Genomic DNA, 18,423 nt, shown 5'->3' on the forward strand with positions numbered 1-18,423 from the left:
TCAGTCGTATCAAAAGGGATGGCTGGGATACAAAAAATCATGACTTTAAACTTCTGTCGAAAGAGTGTTGAAGTTCCATGTGTTTGTAAAGTAAATGTCTGGAGTGTGACTGACTACTGTCACTGTGGCTGAGTATGTGCTCTGACTACTGTCACTGCGGCTGAGTATGTGCTCTGACTACTGTCACTGCGGCTGAGTATGTGTGCTCTGACTACTGTCACTGCGGCTGAGTATGTGCTCTGGGGAAGGGAGGTGGGTCTGTGTTAAGTGGGTCTGTGACTGTACCACATAGAGTTTTGCCGGGAAACAGAAGAGAGAAAAATAAGGGCATCCATTTGTGTTGGGAGACGCGGCGAGCGCATTAAATATTTAGAGACCTCTAAGTGCGGCTGAGACACAAACATGAAGCTCGACACAGAGGAACACACATTTACTCACAACATGCCTCTCTCTCTCCATCTCTCTTTTACTTCATCTATCTGTCTCTCTCCTTCTGTGATTTGTAATGCTGATTAACACATTTACCCAGAGCATGTCTATCTCTCTCTCTCCCTACATTTCTGTTTCTCTATCTCTCACAGTAAATCTCTCACTCCCTGCACCTCTTTGTCCCTCCTTTTCTCTCTCTTTCCATCTCTCTCACTCTGTCTTTGTCTCTAGCCAACCCCTCTCATTTTGTCTGCATTTCTCTCCTCCCCGGCCTGTTGTCCTCCCGTGCAGTGCAGTGCAGTGTTGTGTCGGCAGACATGATGAAAACAGCCATTTTTATTGTGTGCCGCTGACCTCTTTGTTAGCGCTGAATGAGTGTGGGGAAGCATGGGAGGCCAACGCTGAAGCGCCTAGCTTAACGCCTTTGACAGGCGACTTAGCTGCATTCACCGCGCAGCAGCAGGCTCAGAGGAGGGTGAATGGGCAAATCGCTGGATGAATCACTAGTCTGGCATTTCACAAGCACAAGAGCAGTGGTGAGGTTGGGGTTGTATAAATGAATCAGTCCTTTACTCTATGTCAGGAAAAACTTTGAAAAAACACATTTTGAGGATGCATAAGTGTTTATATTGATGAGTTTGAGCATGAACGTGTGTGTATGTGTGTGTGTGTATGTGTGTGTGGGGGGTTATTACTGTCTGAAAGGCAAAGCCAAGATTTTTCATTTAACTTTTATGGAGAGAAAACAGAAAACATCACACACTGTCCTGAGCCTGCGTGACATGAGTGGCAGGATGGAGAGATGAGCTGCTGGGTGCCTGTGAACATTATGCGGGATAGAGATTTGATTGACAGCTGGTTGTGACGACTCCGGTCTCAGAATACATTGCGGAAGAAGAGGCCGTGGGTGCGACCCATGTCAGCCACAGTGCCCAGGTGATGCCCCAGCTGCCATGACGGCTCATACGTCCCAGGCCCTGGAGTCCTCTGCCACACAGAAGATTCAACCTCAGTATTCAGCTAATTAAACTACAGTACACAGTACAAGATATGTACAAACAATATGTATCAGTGGCAGCTAACTAAAGGTATACATACACTTGGTAACAGTACCAGCTAGTGTTGTTGCAATGCATCATGTAATATAGCACAAGGAAACTAATAATATACAGACACCACGTAAAGATGTTTTTGTTTTATATTGTACAGATTCCATTGTACAGTAGGGACATTACAGAGTCTCACACACACACAGACAGATATACAAAACACGTACACACATACACACGCATACATGCACACACACAAACAGTGACCCACCGAGCGAACAGAATGAAGGCGAGGTACAATGGACTTGAAGCAGGAGGAGATGACAGGCGTGGAGCTTTGGGGAGTCTTCACATCATACTGTCCAGGAGTGGGGCCTTCTCTCTGTAACACACACATACACACACACTGAGTACCTCCCTCTCTCAGGATCACACAGACCAAGCACAAAACACACACACACTCACATACACACACACACACACACACACACACACACACACACACACACACACACACACACACACACACAAAACACACACACACACTCACATACACACACACACACACAAACACACACACACCCCCCCCTGAAGAAGCCGGCTCTCATTCATGCTGTTGGACCTGCTCTCCTCTCCATATGCCTGGCATGCCGTGTGTGCCACGTGGCGCCACACTACCCCAGAGGTGCTAATACCTCTCTATTTCACACCAGTGTTTCTAAACAGAGGGCATGAGGGAGCAGAGATATCGCACGTACCTCAGCCCCACCCCACCCCACCCCACCACCCACATACACTCCCAACCCCGCTTGCCTCCTGGGTAGGGTGAGTGAATGCATGAGTATGGAGGGGGGGGGGGCCTTAGACCTTTCACCCTGCATGGCTTTCTAAGAAACATGAGAAGGTAAATTATGGTCCTCATTGCGCCTTCCCCCAGTGATCACGGCATGTGCTGGAGAATGTTCTAGATTTCCTGAGTCTCACTGAGTTAATACAACTGAGGGTGTAAGCTCAGTTCAACACATCGGAGGATAAGACCAGGCAGTTTCATTAATATAACCAAATTCAAATCTGGACTTACATGTTTAAATGAAACATCGTTATACATGAAGAATCCTCTCTCGGCCACCATAACTAAGGCAATATAAGGTTTGTCTTGACACAAAAAAAACTCAAAGCTTCCTCGCCAAAATCCAGATAAACAGAACCTCCTGACCAGTCAGGAACACAGAGACTTTTGTTGCCTTTGCAGGCTAGCAAAACCAAAAACCATTGACTACAGTTATTGTATTGTTTTCAGTTGCTTGGGAACCAGCAGTGAGACAGAGAGAAACACTGATGGAAAACTGGGACACTGGCCTCCAGGTGGAAGGAGTGTGGACACAGATTTGAATAAAAAGCACTGCTTGTGCTGCTAAATTAAAAGCACAAGACGTTGTGCTATGTTAAAGATGTGGCTTAATCTGCCATCTTGTATTGTTTCTGTGTATGTGTGTGTGTTGTTTTGCTGTGTTGCTGTGTATGTAGTCTGTTTGTTACATATGTGTGTCACGTGTTTTGTTGGGCATTGTGTTATGCTTAGTATGTGGTGTTGTGTTTGTCATGTGTTGAGTATGTGTGCTGTTTGGTGGGCTGTGTTGAGTGTTGTGTATGTTAGCATTATGTGTGTGTGTGTGTGTGTGTGTGTGTGTGTGTGTGTGTGTGTGTGTGTGTGTGTGTGTGTGTGTGTGTGTTGTATTAAACACGGCTTGCTTGCTAGTAGGAGGTTCACTGTGTGGCTCCAGGAACAGACGTGGCCAACAGGTGGGCATGGGGGACAGGGGGAGTGTGGGGCAGTGAGGGGGAGAAGAGAGGGGCAGGGCAGACACAAAGCCTGCGACGGAGAGAGCGAAGCGGGAGAGATAGAGAGCATGGCCTCTGATGACCCCCGCGGGTCAGCTTTACACCTTCAGCCCACTGTCAACGCCAAGCAGCTGCCAGCACCACTCACCAGGCAATCGCAGGGGCCCTGCTCACACACTACACACACACACACACACACACACACACACACACACACACACACACACACACACACACACACACACACACACACACACACACACACACACACACACACACACTCACATACAGTACATTTGCCCAGACATGAACACATACACATGCTCAGCCTTACATATACACAATCCCATACCTAAACATGCATACACACAGTGCATGAACAACACACCAAATGCACACTAAATGAAGATGTGATCACAAAATAGAAAAAGCTTGAGGCATAAGTTGCAAGTGGAACAAAACAGCAGCTACACAGTCTCACACTAAACAAACACATGGCCCTGGCAGTGAAAGAGACATAGAGAGAGAGAGAGCTCAGATGCTGCTTTGGCTGTGGCACAGGCTTTGGGAAGGTGAGTAAGGGGATACTCACGGGGAGGAAGGTGACACGAGGTACGGCCGAACGAAACACCATATGTCTGCAAGGGGAGAAGAGGAGGAGGAGAGCAGTTAGTGAGTGAATGAGAGAGAGAGAGAGAGAGGAGAGAGAAGAGTAGAAGAGATCAGAACAAAACAAAAGAGAAAAGGGGAGAAGAGGAGAGAAGTTAGTAAGTAACTAGGAACAACCTCAAGGAGGAAGAGGGAGAGAAGAAAGTTAGGAGAGCCTAGAGGAAAGACAAAGCAGAGGAGGAGGAAGCAGAGGAAAGACAGAGCATGTGGTGACTGGGAGTGACAGGGATGAAGGGAAGGAAGGAAGGGAGGAGGAGGAAGAGGAAAGAGACAAGAGAGTTCTAGTCTGTGTCCTTATCTGAAGGAAAGAACGAGAGGGTTGAGGGGGTCAAGGCTAGATCTTTACCTGCAGGGTAGTATGGGGACGGGTTTGTCCACCGTGTCATAGTGACATGGGGAGATGTTTATGTCCTGGAAACCACACACACACACACACACACACACACACACACACACACACACACACACACACACACACACACACACACACACACACACACACACACACACACACACACACAGTATCTAGGTTCAAACTAAAGAGAGGACTAAGAGAAGCTTCATTTGCAACCAATCAGTGACTGATGAGCTGGCTTCTCGAGAGGCCATCTACAGTGACCCTCTCGGCCCACCTTGTCACGGAGGCCCAGCGTGTAGTTGTCAGGTCGCGGGCGGTTCTTAAAGGCACACGAGGCCTGGCGCTGCAGCGCCTGCTGGGTGGAGTCCAGGAAGTCGTAGGCACCGGGCAGGAGCATGTCACCCTTGCGCCCACGGATGGTTTGCACATTGCGCCCTGTGCCCCGGAAGCCATAGGTTTGGCGGACAGGGTTGAGCGTGGCCTCCTCAATGAAGTCTCGGATATGGTAGGTGCCGGGGTTAGGGGTGTCCTGGACATGCAAGAGGACTATAGTAACTGATTTATAATGATTATCACTTCATATTTAATTGAATAACTTGGAAGTAAGGCAGGCAACACCAAAACTCTCAAAGATTTATCTAGAGCAGTGGTTCCCAAAATGTTCATGGCAGGTCCAAAGATGTATCCAGAGCAGTGGTTGCCAACATTTTCATGGCAGGCCCAACTTTTTTTTAAATTTCATTTCATCAGAGCTCTTTTTAACTTTTCACTGGGTGATCAATCCATACAATGTTCATATCAGGTGCATGTCCGTTGTATTAATAATTAGGGCTAGCTATCCCTGCCAACAAAATAGGCAAAACAGTAGCCACTGACCATATCATAGAAGCACAGCAGGCTGTAAACTCATCACCAAATAGGTTAGTTAAAGGCTATGCTGTAAGAGCACTGCTTCACAAAACTTGCTCCCTTGTATTGCTTCAACTCCAAACCCCCTCTGGGGGGCCTTGAGTTAATAGCCACTTAACAGCCAAACAAATACACCCCTCCCTTCAGTTCTCCTTCGCCCCCAGCTCATGGACGTACCTTGCTTAGGAATGACACTGCTGGTCGAGTTGACCAAAGCAGAAATGTGGTGGAATGGAATACAATCACTCTAACCATCTCACCATTCATTGAATATGTGTGGATACGTGTGTGTGTGAGAATGACATACTTTGATGGTGTCTTTCCACCAGCCTCCTCTCTGTGCATACTGATCTTGCTTCTCATGACCCTGTGGAAACATTCAAGCGTCCAGCATTATTCTGTTTACTCCATATGCTCCAACCACCCATTCATTTATCCACCCATCTATCTATCTCTCTTCATCTATCTATCTATCTATCTATCGGTCTGTTTGTCTTTGTAGCTTTGTCTATAAAGTTGTCATTATCTCTCTCTGACCGTTTAGATGGAGTTTAATGGAGAGAGAACGAAAGAGAGAGCGAAAGCGAGCGATGTATGCCACCACATATTCTGTTATGCCCCATGTCTGCCAATTGTTAAATGCTAAAACCCATGTATCGATTTATTAAACTTGTAAGTCTTGAGTAGTGCAGTAAACACCCAGAACCCTCCATGGACACAACATTGAACTACGATCAATAATTCAGCGAGCCTTACTTTTTCCATTCTTACCTTGTCAGTTGTTTTGTCCGTATCTTTTAATGTCGCTACGTGTTTATCTCTCCCAATGGTCATATTGCGTCTGCTGCTCTTTGCGTCTTCGGGCTTTTGTCAGGCTCTTATTGTGGCTCAGGTAACGGACACCGAGTCTACCGTGACCGTCGCTAGGCCTGTCACACCATTAGGCCCTGAGCACAACCAGCCAAATCAGCGGTGTCGCCGTTTGTTTAACAATTGATCACGGAACCCATGGACGAAACCGAGCTGCCAGCGCGGTGGTGTGACTTGGGGAATTTCTTCAATTGCATTTGGATATTTATCTATGACGTGACAATAGGCCATTCTGATGTTACAATAGACGTGTAATATATGTTTGAACAACAGAAGCTTACAAAACGGGTTAAACTGGTGCTGAAAGTTTATTTTTATCAGCTTGTGACACCTCAATGATGTTGTCCGAGGCCAGTTCGCCAGGTGCGTTCACCTACCAGGCCTAAAATGAGAATAACTTAGAAAACGAGGATTCTTGCTTCACCATATATCTTTAGGTGTGTGAGTGGGGAATTTTTCATGCGAACCATACCGTGCATTTATTAGTCTGTAGGCACAGGTGCAAGCCATTCAATGAAATGAAATAAATGGAAATAATGTTATTGCACTAGTGTCACTCTTTTTAAATAGCATGTCGTCTCCCATGTCTTCATAATCACACTTGCAAAATAAATGTACCTCATCAAATTAAATAGATTCATATAGCCCAGCCATGCATGAAGCTGTAATAGGCCTTCCATAAATCCTCTCTTCACTATATTTTGGATAAACTTACAGAATTGTATTCCATTATAGGGCCAGCCACTCAGTCTCAAGGGATCTGGTAATTGTAATGGTATGTGTGGTTGTTGGCCCGTGGGAAATTGTACATTCACAGTTATCATTCAAAGGGTAGTTCCCTTCCAGAATCCACATGCACAGATTTGGTCTATTTCAGAGTGGACCACCATCTGATTTAGAAGTAATATTAGCTGATAAAATGATGAAATGGGCTATTTGTTCAAATCTAAAGCTCTAAAGCAAACCCTTATACCAATAGCCACACGTAGAACACTCACAGGACTGAACACTCTTGATAAATGACTAACAGGACATATGGAATGGTAAGACTTGGAGGTGCAATTCTACACCTTAAGAAAATGTAGTGCTAAAATGCTATAGTACACAATGTGTAGAATTTCACCACCAAGTATTTTACCATTTCATATATGTATAAATATACACGATCTAATACACGAAAACACCTGAGTGACACCAAAAATAAAGCACACCAATGCCAGCTCAGCTTATAGTACTGTAATAATTTTTTATCAATGCGGTCAGCACGTCAATAGTGTTAAGTCAAACCAGTTTAGAGGTACATGCAAATCCAGATACATATTCATGTTGCTGTGTCATTACGCAATGAAAAAAAGACAGGCTTCTAATATCAAGAAAACTTTTCAGTCTGGGTAAACTGTAAATTTTATTGGAAAACAAAAATATACAACTTGGAATGAATTGTCTGAGGCATGGCTATGCCTTAAGCTTTAAAAAAAGAAAGAACAAGAGAAAGAAAGAAATAAAGAAAGAAAGAGAAAGAAAAGAAAGGAGGTAAAGAAAAGAAACAAAGACAGAAAAAAAATCAACATTAACAGAAAAGAAAATTAAAACATCAAAAAGCATAACAAGATTCAAACAAGTAGTTCTCTAGTATAGAACTGCAGATACAAAAAGAGTTTCTGTACGAGTGCTTAAGATGACACACTCGTCTTTTTCATTTCATTGTATTTTTTTTTTTTTCTTTTTGCAGTTAGTGCAATGCTGAGAGAAGAAGATTTTTCCATACTGTATATGCTTTTTTTTTTTTTTTAAATCCATGATCCAAGATCCATGCAGAGTAACTCCTCTACATCGTTTCCATGCCAACGGTGTGACAAACCAGCTGACAGGTCTCCAATCACTGCCACGCAGCGGCGGGAGCGGTGCCCAACAGACATGACCAAGCGATCTTCGAGTGTCACCGCAACCCCACCCCTCCTTCACCCAGGCGGGCGCCTGATTCGCTCAGGCACTCGGCCACTCTGGAAAAAACCACGACGACAGCAAAAAAATAATAATAAAAAAAAAAAGAAAAGGGACATGAAGACTGTGATCCTATGCGGTTTACATGCAGTTCCTCTGGATAGCCAGTAGGGGAGCAGGACAAGGGAAGGGGGGAAGAGGAGGAGTAGGAGGAAGAGGAGGAGGAGAGGGAAAGGCTGGGGGAGTTGGGGCTTAACGGTTTACAGATAAATTAAACCAAAAATAAGGAAAAAAGGCAAATGATTTGTAGAAGAGTGAGCATCTATACAAGGCCTTCACTTCGCCGTCATCATCTGTACGAACTCTGTGGAAAAGACAGAGAGAAACTATGTTGTCATAACAAAAACACACAGAAGTCAAGATATTAAATAAGTATATACATTATTATGTTATGAAGACATACGATTTTTTGGTTTCTCTCACCAATACCAAAAACATGAGATATAAGGAAATTGTAAGTTACAGTTTATAACCTACTTTACAGGGGGTAAAAAGAGACATATTGGATACCAACCTTCATAGTTGACCTGGCCGTCACCGTCAATGTCGGCCTCCCGGATCATCTCATCAACCTCCTCGTCCGTCAGCTTCTCGCCCAGGTTTGTCATCACATGACGCAGTTCAGCGGCACTGATGTAGCCGTTACCGTCCTGACAGACACAAGCACACACACACACACACACACACACACACACACACACACACACACACACACACACGTTGAGAACAAAGCTCACATAGCTCATGTGTTCTATGTACACATTCATAAACACTTCAGTCACTGTTTGTAATTGTCTCAAAGCATATGTGGGGAAGGAAAGAGCATGGACCGGTTCTGTGGCTTAAGGGAATCGAGTAACATGTTAACATGGAAATACACAAGTCTAATCCACACCACCATGCACACATGTGCGTGCACACACAAAGAGTAGTGAATACCTTGTCAAAGACGCGGAATGCTTCTCTGATCTCTTCCTCGCTGTCGGTGTCCTTCATCTTCCTCGCCATCATGGTAAGGAACTCTGGGAAATCTATCGTTCCATTACCTGCATCAAGAAACACAGCATTAAGACACTTAGATTACTAAAAGACACTGAAGACAGCACTTGACCATGGGTGTGCAGACTAAAGGTGCCTATCCACTGCAGGAACTTGTGGGACTTTCAAGCGACTCGATTGTTTAGAGGAACTGTCCTTTTTGTCTTTTGGTTTTCCACCGCAATGCAGGAACTAACGGACCTACACTTTGACATACCATTTTCTCTTCGACCGCGCGTGAATTCCAAGCTCTATAAAATAATTTCCCCAGCTACAGCACCAACATTAGACCGCTAGAGGAACAGATCATTTTCTAGATAACAGCAAGGTTGAATCAACATTTTGCGGTAAAGCTGCTAACGCTCAAATAAATGGCTTCATTGCACCACTGTTGACATTTGCCCTGAAATATGTTCTACTGGGGCGGTTCCTGAAATATGTTCTACTGGGGCAGTTCCTGAAATATGTTATACTGGGGCGGTTCCTGAAATATGTTCTACTGGGGCGGTTCCTGAAATATGTTCTACTGGGGCAGTTCCTGAAATATGTTATACTGGGGCGGTTCCTGCAGTCAGAACAGACACAAAGGTGCAGGCTGCCCTAAACCGGTCCGCAAGTGACTGCAGTGGAAACCAGCCTTCAGTGTACCTACAGGGTATAAAAGGCCTGTGTAGGTCTGTGAACTCAGTTTGTGTTTGAATGTGTATATACACACATGCACACACATCCTGGTTGCAAGTGTACAGTGAATTGCCAGAGGCAGTTTCTCTGCCTGCCTGTCTATCAGACTGACTTTCTATCAACATCTATCTGAACACACACACACTCACCGTCAGCATCCACCTCATTGATCATGTCCTGCAGCTCAGCCTCAGTGGGGTTCTGTCCCAGCGAGCGCATGACGGTGCCCAGCTCCTTAGTGGTAATGGTGCCATCGCCATCCTTATCAAAGAGCGAGAAAGCCTCTTTGAACTCTGCAGCAAGATGGAGAGAGAGAGAGAGAGAGAGAGAGAGAGAGAGAGAGAGAGAGAGAGAAAGGTGAGTGATGAGACAAACTAAACAAACTAACAAACCAAATGCAGTACCCTAAATATTGTGTACCAAAATCACGTCGGACACCATTATTAGAGTCGTGCATGAAACATAAGTTAGGAAACAGAGCAGGCTGTACTGAGGGAACAGACTAGCCATGAGAAAGGCTTATAAACTGTGGAGTCATAAGGAGCTTGTGTAACTGTTTGATAGAAATCCCTGGAGGCTGAAGGGGAAAAAGTAAACAGCCCACACTGCCTGGCCATTAACCACTTAAAAAAGTAAGAGCCAGACAGAGAGAGAGGGAGGGAGAAAAAAAGAGGGGATAGAGGGAAGGATGGAGAGGGGAGAGGGAGGGAGAGACACAGGCAGGCTGTAGTAAGGCTTATCAAACACTCCAAAGCACTAACATGGGCGACAACACTCACCACAACACACACACACACTCACTCACACACACACACACACACACACACACACACACACACACACACACACACACAAACACAGTGAGCAAGAGCTCTGGTTGTCAAAGCAAAGCAGAAATGATAGAGAGGCCATCCATTAGCTCTACATCCCTTCCTCCCTCTCTCTGTTTTTCCATCCCTCTATTTCTTACTCAAGACATGAGTGTCTACTGATGGAGTGTAGGTGTGAGGAAGGCTGGGCGAAAAACAAAATGAGGCATGTAAGTCAAGCCAGATGCGTGATTGTGTGTGTGTGTGTGTGTGTGTGTGTGTGTGTGTGTGTGTGTGTGTGTGTGTGTGTGTGTGTGTGTGTGTGTGTGAATGAGTCAACGGTTGCTAGGAGCATTAGAGGGCCTGCCTGTTTAACTGGGCGACACAGCGTTGTGCAACCCACCATGGAGTCAGGAGTCTTGACAACCATGACCCCTCTTACACACACACACGCTCACACACACACACACTCCTACACACATACTAACAAACACACATGCACACTTCTCCTTCCAGTTGTATGATTCATTAGTCACACACAAGGGCGTCCTGTGTTTGTTAGAGGAATGGAGATAAGCCTATTCACACAGAGATATATATATATATATAAATAGCCTGAACAAACACACTCACACACTTAGTGTAGTGGCTAATGTCTTGTAGGAGGAATTGAGTCAGAAACAGGGTGCAAATGTTTTCCCCTTCACCATCTAGTTCTCTCGTTAGAAATGGGAAGGCGTGTGCGCAGAGTTGACAAAATACGTGGTGTGTCCATTTGTTCTCTTTCTGTCTCTCAGAATGAAACTTGATCTGTCCTTCACACACACACAAACACACACACACACACACGCATACATGCGCGTGCTCGACTTCCATTTTCAGGACTGCCGTGTCAATCGATGGTGTGTGCGTTGTCAAACAGTCAGCGATACCAACTGCAACAACCACCTTGTCACCACACCGCTATGACGCCAGCTGCTTTAAATGTAGGGCAAGCCGATAAAGTGCCAACAGCTACAAACACAACTACAAACAATTAATGATATAAGCAAGCTTAGTATTGCTATGCTTTGTCAAGTAGCAAAGGCATCATATATCAAGTATTTGATAGTAAACAACCAAGAGTTTTAAATGAGCCAATAACAAGTTGAGACACTACAAGGGTGTTGAAATACGGCAGAGGCCCTCTTTGCAGTCTGATTGAAACTCAGTGATAAGATAATAAGTTGCCAGCTTTGTTTAGGGGACCAAGAAGTCTTAATAAATAAGTATCACAACTGATTTCCACCCCTTATTACCAGTTTACAAACACACTACAGAGTATGCAAGTCAACCGGAAGTGTGTGGTTATTAGTGTTCCACTACCTGGTTCCAAAGAAAAAGGAATAATGACTTGGCTTTTGCGAAATCAGCAATATTAGGTGTGAACAAAAAACGGCAGTAGAAAACCTAGGCAACGGACTGCTGTCTTGTCTTGTAAAAATTAAGATGTTGTTACCAATAAGCTAAAGCGGAAAAACACGGACTACATTGAGTCACTTGCCTCAGGCAGCATGTGAGACGCTCTAGAGTGGTATCCATGGTAACAAACAAATCTTAACTCACACCTCGCAGTTTCTTATGAAATTTAACTTTACAGCTGTAGTGTTCCTAACACACATCTGATTTATTCTATGCAACAGATTGTTGTGTGAGAACATTTGTACTCCTTGATCGATAAAGCTAGCTGTGGTTAGCTTATGCTCACCTTGTGAAATTGATGACCTATTAGCTAAGTGTAGTCTGTTATTTTTCGCTACTAGCAGAGTAATACCAACATACATATTTGAGAGATATAATGGGTCTCAAGTCTATACAGAGATGTACACATGCATTTTATTGAACAGAATAGAATGCGGGTTCTCTTAAGCAGTTATTTAACTACCACTGCCGTTATTTAAAAAAAATTCCAAAACACCGATCATTCAAAAATGCTAATCCGCAGCATAGAGAATAACGACTCTAATTTCACACTAGTATTTAAGAGATAACGGCTACCCCGTTTGACGAAAATATTGGTTGAGGCAAAGGCACAGAACATTCCGCAAAGTTTCCTCCACTTATCGTGCTTATAACCCGGTTGCCACACATGTATTTACGCATGCATGTACAGCCCACAAAGGAAACATTTGGTTTAGTTTAAAAAGAAGCCAACTTGTTTAGTTTGTAGCATTACTTTCTTTAGTCACTGACGAGGATAACGTTGGATAGTTGACTTGGTTACAAATGATTCCTTTGTTGCTAAGGCCAAAACCTTTAGCTTGCTAGCTGTTTCTGATTTTATGCTTGCTAGTTTGCGAGTTCTTCAGATAATACAATTTATTACATAGTTAGGTTATAGTTATTTAACCACGGAATTTATAACGTGAACACCACTTGGCAAAATGAGACAATACATTTATTTAGTTTGTTCATTAGCTTGTCTGACTATACACTCTTTTATTGATGGCAGCATTTTAAGCCACCGTTCTTTGCCATGGTTGTTATAGTTACCATTGAAAGTTTCCAGACCATTGACATAGAATGGTGATTCAACTTTTTTTTACCTGATATACTTCACAGGTGTCCAATTATACAGGTATGCGTTATACATTTCTTATCACCGGGGTATAAACAGATACAATAGAATGTATGCAGAATATCACATTGCAGGTTCTGATTGGTACTTTCACAACTTGTACTGCTGTGACATCATAAAATCGCAGCCCTGTTCTTTGACCTCACGAGGGTTACTAAAGAATGTGTCACCATGGCTTCGGGCCAGCCCTATGGGTGCCCACTTTGCTGCTTGTGACCTCATTGGGGTCTTGAAAGACACGCAAGCTGCGCCCTCGCCCAGTCCCAACCGCACTGCTGACACAACCGAGGCCCTGCTCAGAAAATAAACAAGCCACCGCATCGCCCGGCAACCGTTTCACTGTGATGGCAGTCATTCCCTTAGCTCTTGTAAAACAGCCTTTCCATTTCAATCTCTGGGGCTTTCCGCTACGCTATTAGTTCACGCTACGCTATATGCTGCAATAAAATTCCCTTACATCCTTGGTGTCAAGACTGGTTTGTATAGAAGAGCCCAAAACTGCTAAAGGGACCACAATCATTATCAGGGAGTATTAAACTTCTCCAACATTCTGTCTGGCAAGAGAACACCATTAAATTGACTGGTGCCTGACTGAAGCACTACCCACTGTTGAAGGGGTGTGGGAAGGCGTATAGCCTATAACTCCAGTGTGTATCTTAAGTCTTATATCTATAAGTCTTTTATATACACCAGTGCTGCCATAAAGGCTGGACTTCAACCACTACAGAGAAATCGGGATGAACAAAGTCCAGCACGTGAAAACAAAGAACATTCTGGTGTTAACTGGTGCCATGGCGTAAAATTGTGTCTTTCACAGCTCCGATCTATTCTGGTGATACGGTCACCTATTTGCATTCTAGCTCAACTAGGCAGAACTATTCTCAGAGTGCAGTGACTTCATATCCTCCTACCAGAGAGAGGGAGAGAGAGAGAGAGAGAGAGAGAGAGAAATCATAAAGACGCAGCTGCAGCGCACGTGAAACACTTTTGTGTGCCCACCCCCCCGCCTCGGAATCACAGGGTCCAAACAACAAGCTCCCAGTGAATGGCCTTTGCTTCAAAAGCAGATTCTCTGATGAAAAGAGCCTGGGTTCAACTGAACGGTAGTGGTGGTGGTGGTGGTGATGATGGAGAGAAGGGGTGAAGGGGTGACTGTAAGGAAAGAGGGTGGGGGTATTTTGGCAGAGAAGCTCTAGCCCTGCTGACTGAACTGGGCTTTGACACGGGCACACCCAGAACACATGACTGTGAGCTACAGAGAGAAAAGCCGGTCCAAAGTACCATCACTTTCCGGGAGAGGCCAGAATAGGAGATGGCAAGCAAGACCGTGAAAAAGGAAAAGAGGGAGAGAGAGGGTGTGCAAAAGAGAGAGAGGGGGAGGGAGATATCTGTGAAACCTAGGAGAAATAATTTGCAATAAAATGCAAAGCATTGCCAGGAAGGCGTTCCTGTCGTTTGTACATGTCCTATTTTATAGGCCTGTTGTCTACTACAGCCAGCCATTCATTCAGGCGTTTCATTACTGTCTGTCCTAAGGAAAGCCTTAAAAGGCGAAAATATAAATCCACCGCGGGGGGAGGGAAGAGGGAGTGGGAGGGGTGGAGGAGGAGAAGGAGGAGGGGGGACCACGGGAATCCACACCATCGGCCATGTGCCAGGCACGGTTCGACAGAAAGGGAGTGAGAGAGAGAAGCGCAATCTTACCGGCGATCTGTTCCTCTGTCAGTTGATCAGCCTGCGAACAAACAGAGAGAAAAAGAGAGAACGTCAACGCTTCCACTCAATGACTTCAGGCAGGGCAGTGGTCCTCATTTCTAATGACGTATTTCTTTGCAAAACAGGGAAAACGGATGCGTGCGCGCAGGGATTTAAGACCTAACGACATAAACAAACAAACTCTCACGGCTTTTCCCGACTGTATGACGGAATGCTCATATTTTAAGTTTGTCCTGGTGGTTTAGATATGGAAGTAACTGGCGATTCATCCAGAATACAGAAGTCGGGAGACCGGAGCAACAGAAATGCGTCATTGCAGTTCCTTGTAGGGTTGTTCCATAGATCAGAGATCCGTCAATTATGTCCAAACCGAGAATTTGCGACAGTGCAAATATTTATGCTACCATGTAACCCCGCAATCGTGCACACTGCTTAATGTCAGAGGCTACAGAGAACGACATATAAATGTGTTGCAGGGAGGATGCCGCAGAATGGATGGAGTCCCTCAACCGCCGTCAAACTAAACATCAGATCGACTTGCATCACATTCCCCTGTATGCACAGTGACAATAGAGACTAAATATGGCATCCGTTACAACCATGACATCTACTCTAGTAATTAAAATCCTTCATCGACAAGAACAAGCACCGCACGCAAATTTTCATTCAGGGTATTGCTGACATGGGAGTCTGTTTGACAGTCCTCCTCAATGGAATAAGATGTGTATCACTGTGTCTATCCATGAGTACCATTTTAGCTTTTCTTCAATATTAAATGCAGAAATTCCACTCACCATCACGCTGTATTAAGAATACGCCTTGTTGCTCCACAGGTTCAACACTCCCAAACAGGCAACTCACACAGGATGCGACCAAGCTGAATCAGACGCGCCTTTAATGGAGAGGCACAAGCTCCTCCCCGTTTATTATCCATCCGCAGGCTCACTTCCTCCCTAGTTTTACTGTATGTTGTGTAAATCATAGACATGGAAATTATGAGCCATCCTAAAAATCATATTTATTTGCTTTTCAAAGCTAAAGGTGGCTTGCCCATTTTTATTCACAATTTGCGTTGAGACATCGACGTTTTATTGTGGAACTACTTTCTGGCGGAGGCGTAAACTGTGCTGGTTTGTGATGCATCTTGCGCCGAACAGGACGTTGTAGTGGTAAAACTCGGGCTGTGATTGGACCGTCTGTACCTGCAATGCGTCACCCCGCTGCATTCCCGGCTAGACTATACATGAGTTGCCTCAGGCATAACGAAGATTTATATATGGAGATGGTGTAGGCTACAGCTCCTGGAGCATCTCTATGTTGTTCGGCAAAGACACATAAATATTTCTATAGGGCACTTCTGAATTTCTCTAGAGGAATATCAGCCACAGCAAGAACTCAAGTGTTAGATCATAATTTTCTTTTCTCTTCAAACTAAGATCCTCTGGATAGGTTATTTTTAGCTGATAGCCTACGCAATCTCATTTTAGAATCAACCTGGCAGATCTGTAATTTGGATCACTTAACTTAAAGGGAGGAAGCAGGTATTGCACAAGCATAGCCCCTGATTTTGTGTCATGCTTGTAGCCTCTCTTTCAACCTGTCACCATTTCAGATGAGGGCCTCTCATCTGTCTAAGTGAACAAGGACAACATAAGCCAGCTCTGTGGGCTACAAAGTGCACACAAGGGAATAGCCATTCCGGAAGGGCAGGAGAAAGTGCAGTTGTTGCTCTATTGATAGCAGTGCATCCCAGCTAATTTAACATAACTCAACTAATGTGACGACAGGACTAAAAGGCCGGAACAATGCACAGATTAACTTTACAAGCACAGAGGTATTTCCCTTAAGGTAAATGGTTTAGTGGGGTTCTGTGGGCCATTGTGGAAATGATTCTGTGTCAAACTTGTCATGTTATATTATACTTCCTTTAAAATATATCACCACAGTGTTGCAAAATTCCAATACCAGTACTGTCAGTGATGACAGGGACAGGGCAGTAAGAAAACCCCTGTGGTGTTTGAACTGTAATTGACAACGTTTGAACTGTAATTGTGTCAACACGTTACACAGTGTATTAAAACATCGATCTAGACTGCCTTCCCATTCTTTAGCATAAGAACAACAACATTTATTTATTCAAATGTACAGCTGATGTGTGAGTGTCTGAGTGAATCTGTTCAACATCTGACAGCTGATGTGTGTGTGTGTGTGTGTGTGTGTGTGTGTGTGTGTGTGTGTGTGTGTGTGTGTGTGTGTGTGTGTGCACTCGCAAGTGTGTGTATGTGAGTGTGGCCTTTTCCTGTGTGTTTACACAAGCATGCAAGTGCTTGTGAACATTTGCATGTGCTCCCAAAGTATTTATTTGTGTGCACGTATGTGTCTGTAGATCTGTGTGTATGTGTACCCATGTGTGTGTGTGTGCGTGTGTGTGTGTGTGTGTTTGTGCGTTAAACTGTGATCTCAGCTGGGAATGGTTGGGTCTCTGCTATGTGTCAGACATGTCAGTAAGCGTAGCCGCGCTGTCAGATGGCTGTGGATCCACGGCACTAATTGTGTTCATCCACAGCTCTGGATGTGAGTATCTGATAGCCTGCTTCTCCATGCTTGGCTGCTCTCCTCTCTTCTCCCTATCGGCCACCTGTCCCTGGCCGCGGCCCAAGGGAGGTTACAGGGCTGGGACAGAAATTCTTGACTGGTAGGGGCTGGAGGATCTATCAGATGGATGTAATAGCATCCCCATACAAACAAGTCTCTGAGTGAATGGGCTATATGAACATCATTGTAAACAATGACATGCACCGCTAATATTTGTTATTGCATATAATACCATGGTAATATCATAAAAACACAGACTCAGATGCCATCTGTCATTGCCAACCTTGCCATCACCAAACCACATGCCCAGGTCTACCACCAATAACCCCCACTGGTATCAACTTGCTTCAAAAACGCACACACATACACATACACATTCTCAGGGACCTTAGAGGCTGTGAATGCCTGTTTTAGAGTCAGGCATGCAGGCAGCTGGTTCAGCCTAATCAGGAGCATGCTGGAATCTTTTTCAAACACAAAGCTGTTTGTTGGTCCTCAGATTTGACTCATTGTGCAGTTTATGTAATGCAGGATGGGAAACACCACCAAAGCCAGCGGCAGTCACAAGGGGGAGATAAGCTGGATTGTGTGTGTCTGTGTGTGTGTGTGTGTGTGTGTGTGTGTGTGTGTGTGTGTGTGTGTGTGTGTGTGTGCCTGTTTGGGGGGGGGGGGGGTTGGCATGTGCCAGAATGCATCTATTATTTGGCCCTGCATGTTTGTTTATGTTTACATATCACAACACTGTGTGACCTTATTACACACAAACACATTTCGAGTGTGACAAGTGGACAAACAATATGTGCATTTAGGTTTACAAATCAGAAATAGTTTGATTAT

General features: G+C 44.6%; 2 protein-coding genes across 2 annotated transcripts; both read right to left on the reverse strand.

Moving 5' to 3' along the window:
- Positions 1-1,152: 1,152 nt before the first annotated feature.
- Positions 1,153-6,727, reverse strand: stpg4 (sperm-tail PG-rich repeat containing 4). Its single transcript, XM_042709530.1, has 7 exons — positions 6,028-6,727; positions 5,564-5,623; positions 4,622-4,876; positions 4,336-4,400; positions 3,913-3,958; positions 1,750-1,860; positions 1,153-1,416 (listed from the first exon to the last, which is right to left on the reverse strand). Exons 1-7 carry the CDS (start codon positions 6,088-6,090, stop codon positions 1,306-1,308), a joined length of 711 nt encoding a protein of 236 aa, XP_042565464.1. The 5' UTR covers positions 6,091-6,727; the 3' UTR covers positions 1,153-1,305.
- Positions 6,728-7,352: 625 nt separating this feature from the next.
- Positions 7,353-15,898, reverse strand: calm2a (calmodulin 2a (phosphorylase kinase, delta)). Its single transcript, XM_012827306.3, has 6 exons — positions 15,786-15,898; positions 14,980-15,010; positions 9,999-10,142; positions 9,070-9,176; positions 8,645-8,780; positions 7,353-8,434 (listed from the first exon to the last, which is right to left on the reverse strand). Exons 1-6 carry the CDS (start codon positions 15,786-15,788, stop codon positions 8,406-8,408), a joined length of 450 nt encoding a protein of 149 aa, XP_012682760.1. The 5' UTR covers positions 15,789-15,898; the 3' UTR covers positions 7,353-8,405.
- Between the last annotated feature and the right edge of the window lie 2,525 nt (positions 15,899-18,423).

This window comes from Clupea harengus, chromosome 13 (assembly GCF_900700415.2).
Source record: "Clupea harengus chromosome 13, Ch_v2.0.2, whole genome shotgun sequence".
Taxonomy (NCBI): Eukaryota; Metazoa; Chordata; class Actinopteri; order Clupeiformes; family Clupeidae; genus Clupea; species Clupea harengus.

Bases quoted from the DNA above. Each gene is read 5' to 3' on its own strand.
- calm2a (XM_012827306.3), bottom strand. The intron at 10,143-14,979 runs GTAAGATTGCGC...ATCTTGCTGCAG, and splicing joins GACAGAGGAACAGATCGCCG to AGTTCAAAGAGGCTTTCTCG. The intron at 8,781-9,069 runs GTATTCACTACT...TGTGTCTGTCAG, and splicing joins CATTCCGCGTCTTTGACAAG to GACGGTAACGGCTACATCAG.
- stpg4 (XM_042709530.1), bottom strand. From the start codon at position 6,090: ATGACCATTGGGAGAGATAAACACGTAGCGACATTAAAAGATACGGAC. The intron at 5,624-6,027 runs GTAAGAATGGAA...ATGTTTCCACAG, and splicing joins CGGACAAAACAACTGACAAG to GGTCATGAGAAGCAAGATCA. The intron at 1,417-1,749 runs GTGGGTCACTGT...TCTGTGTGGCAG, and splicing joins GCCTTCATTCTGTTCGCTCG to AGGACTCCAGGGCCTGGGAC.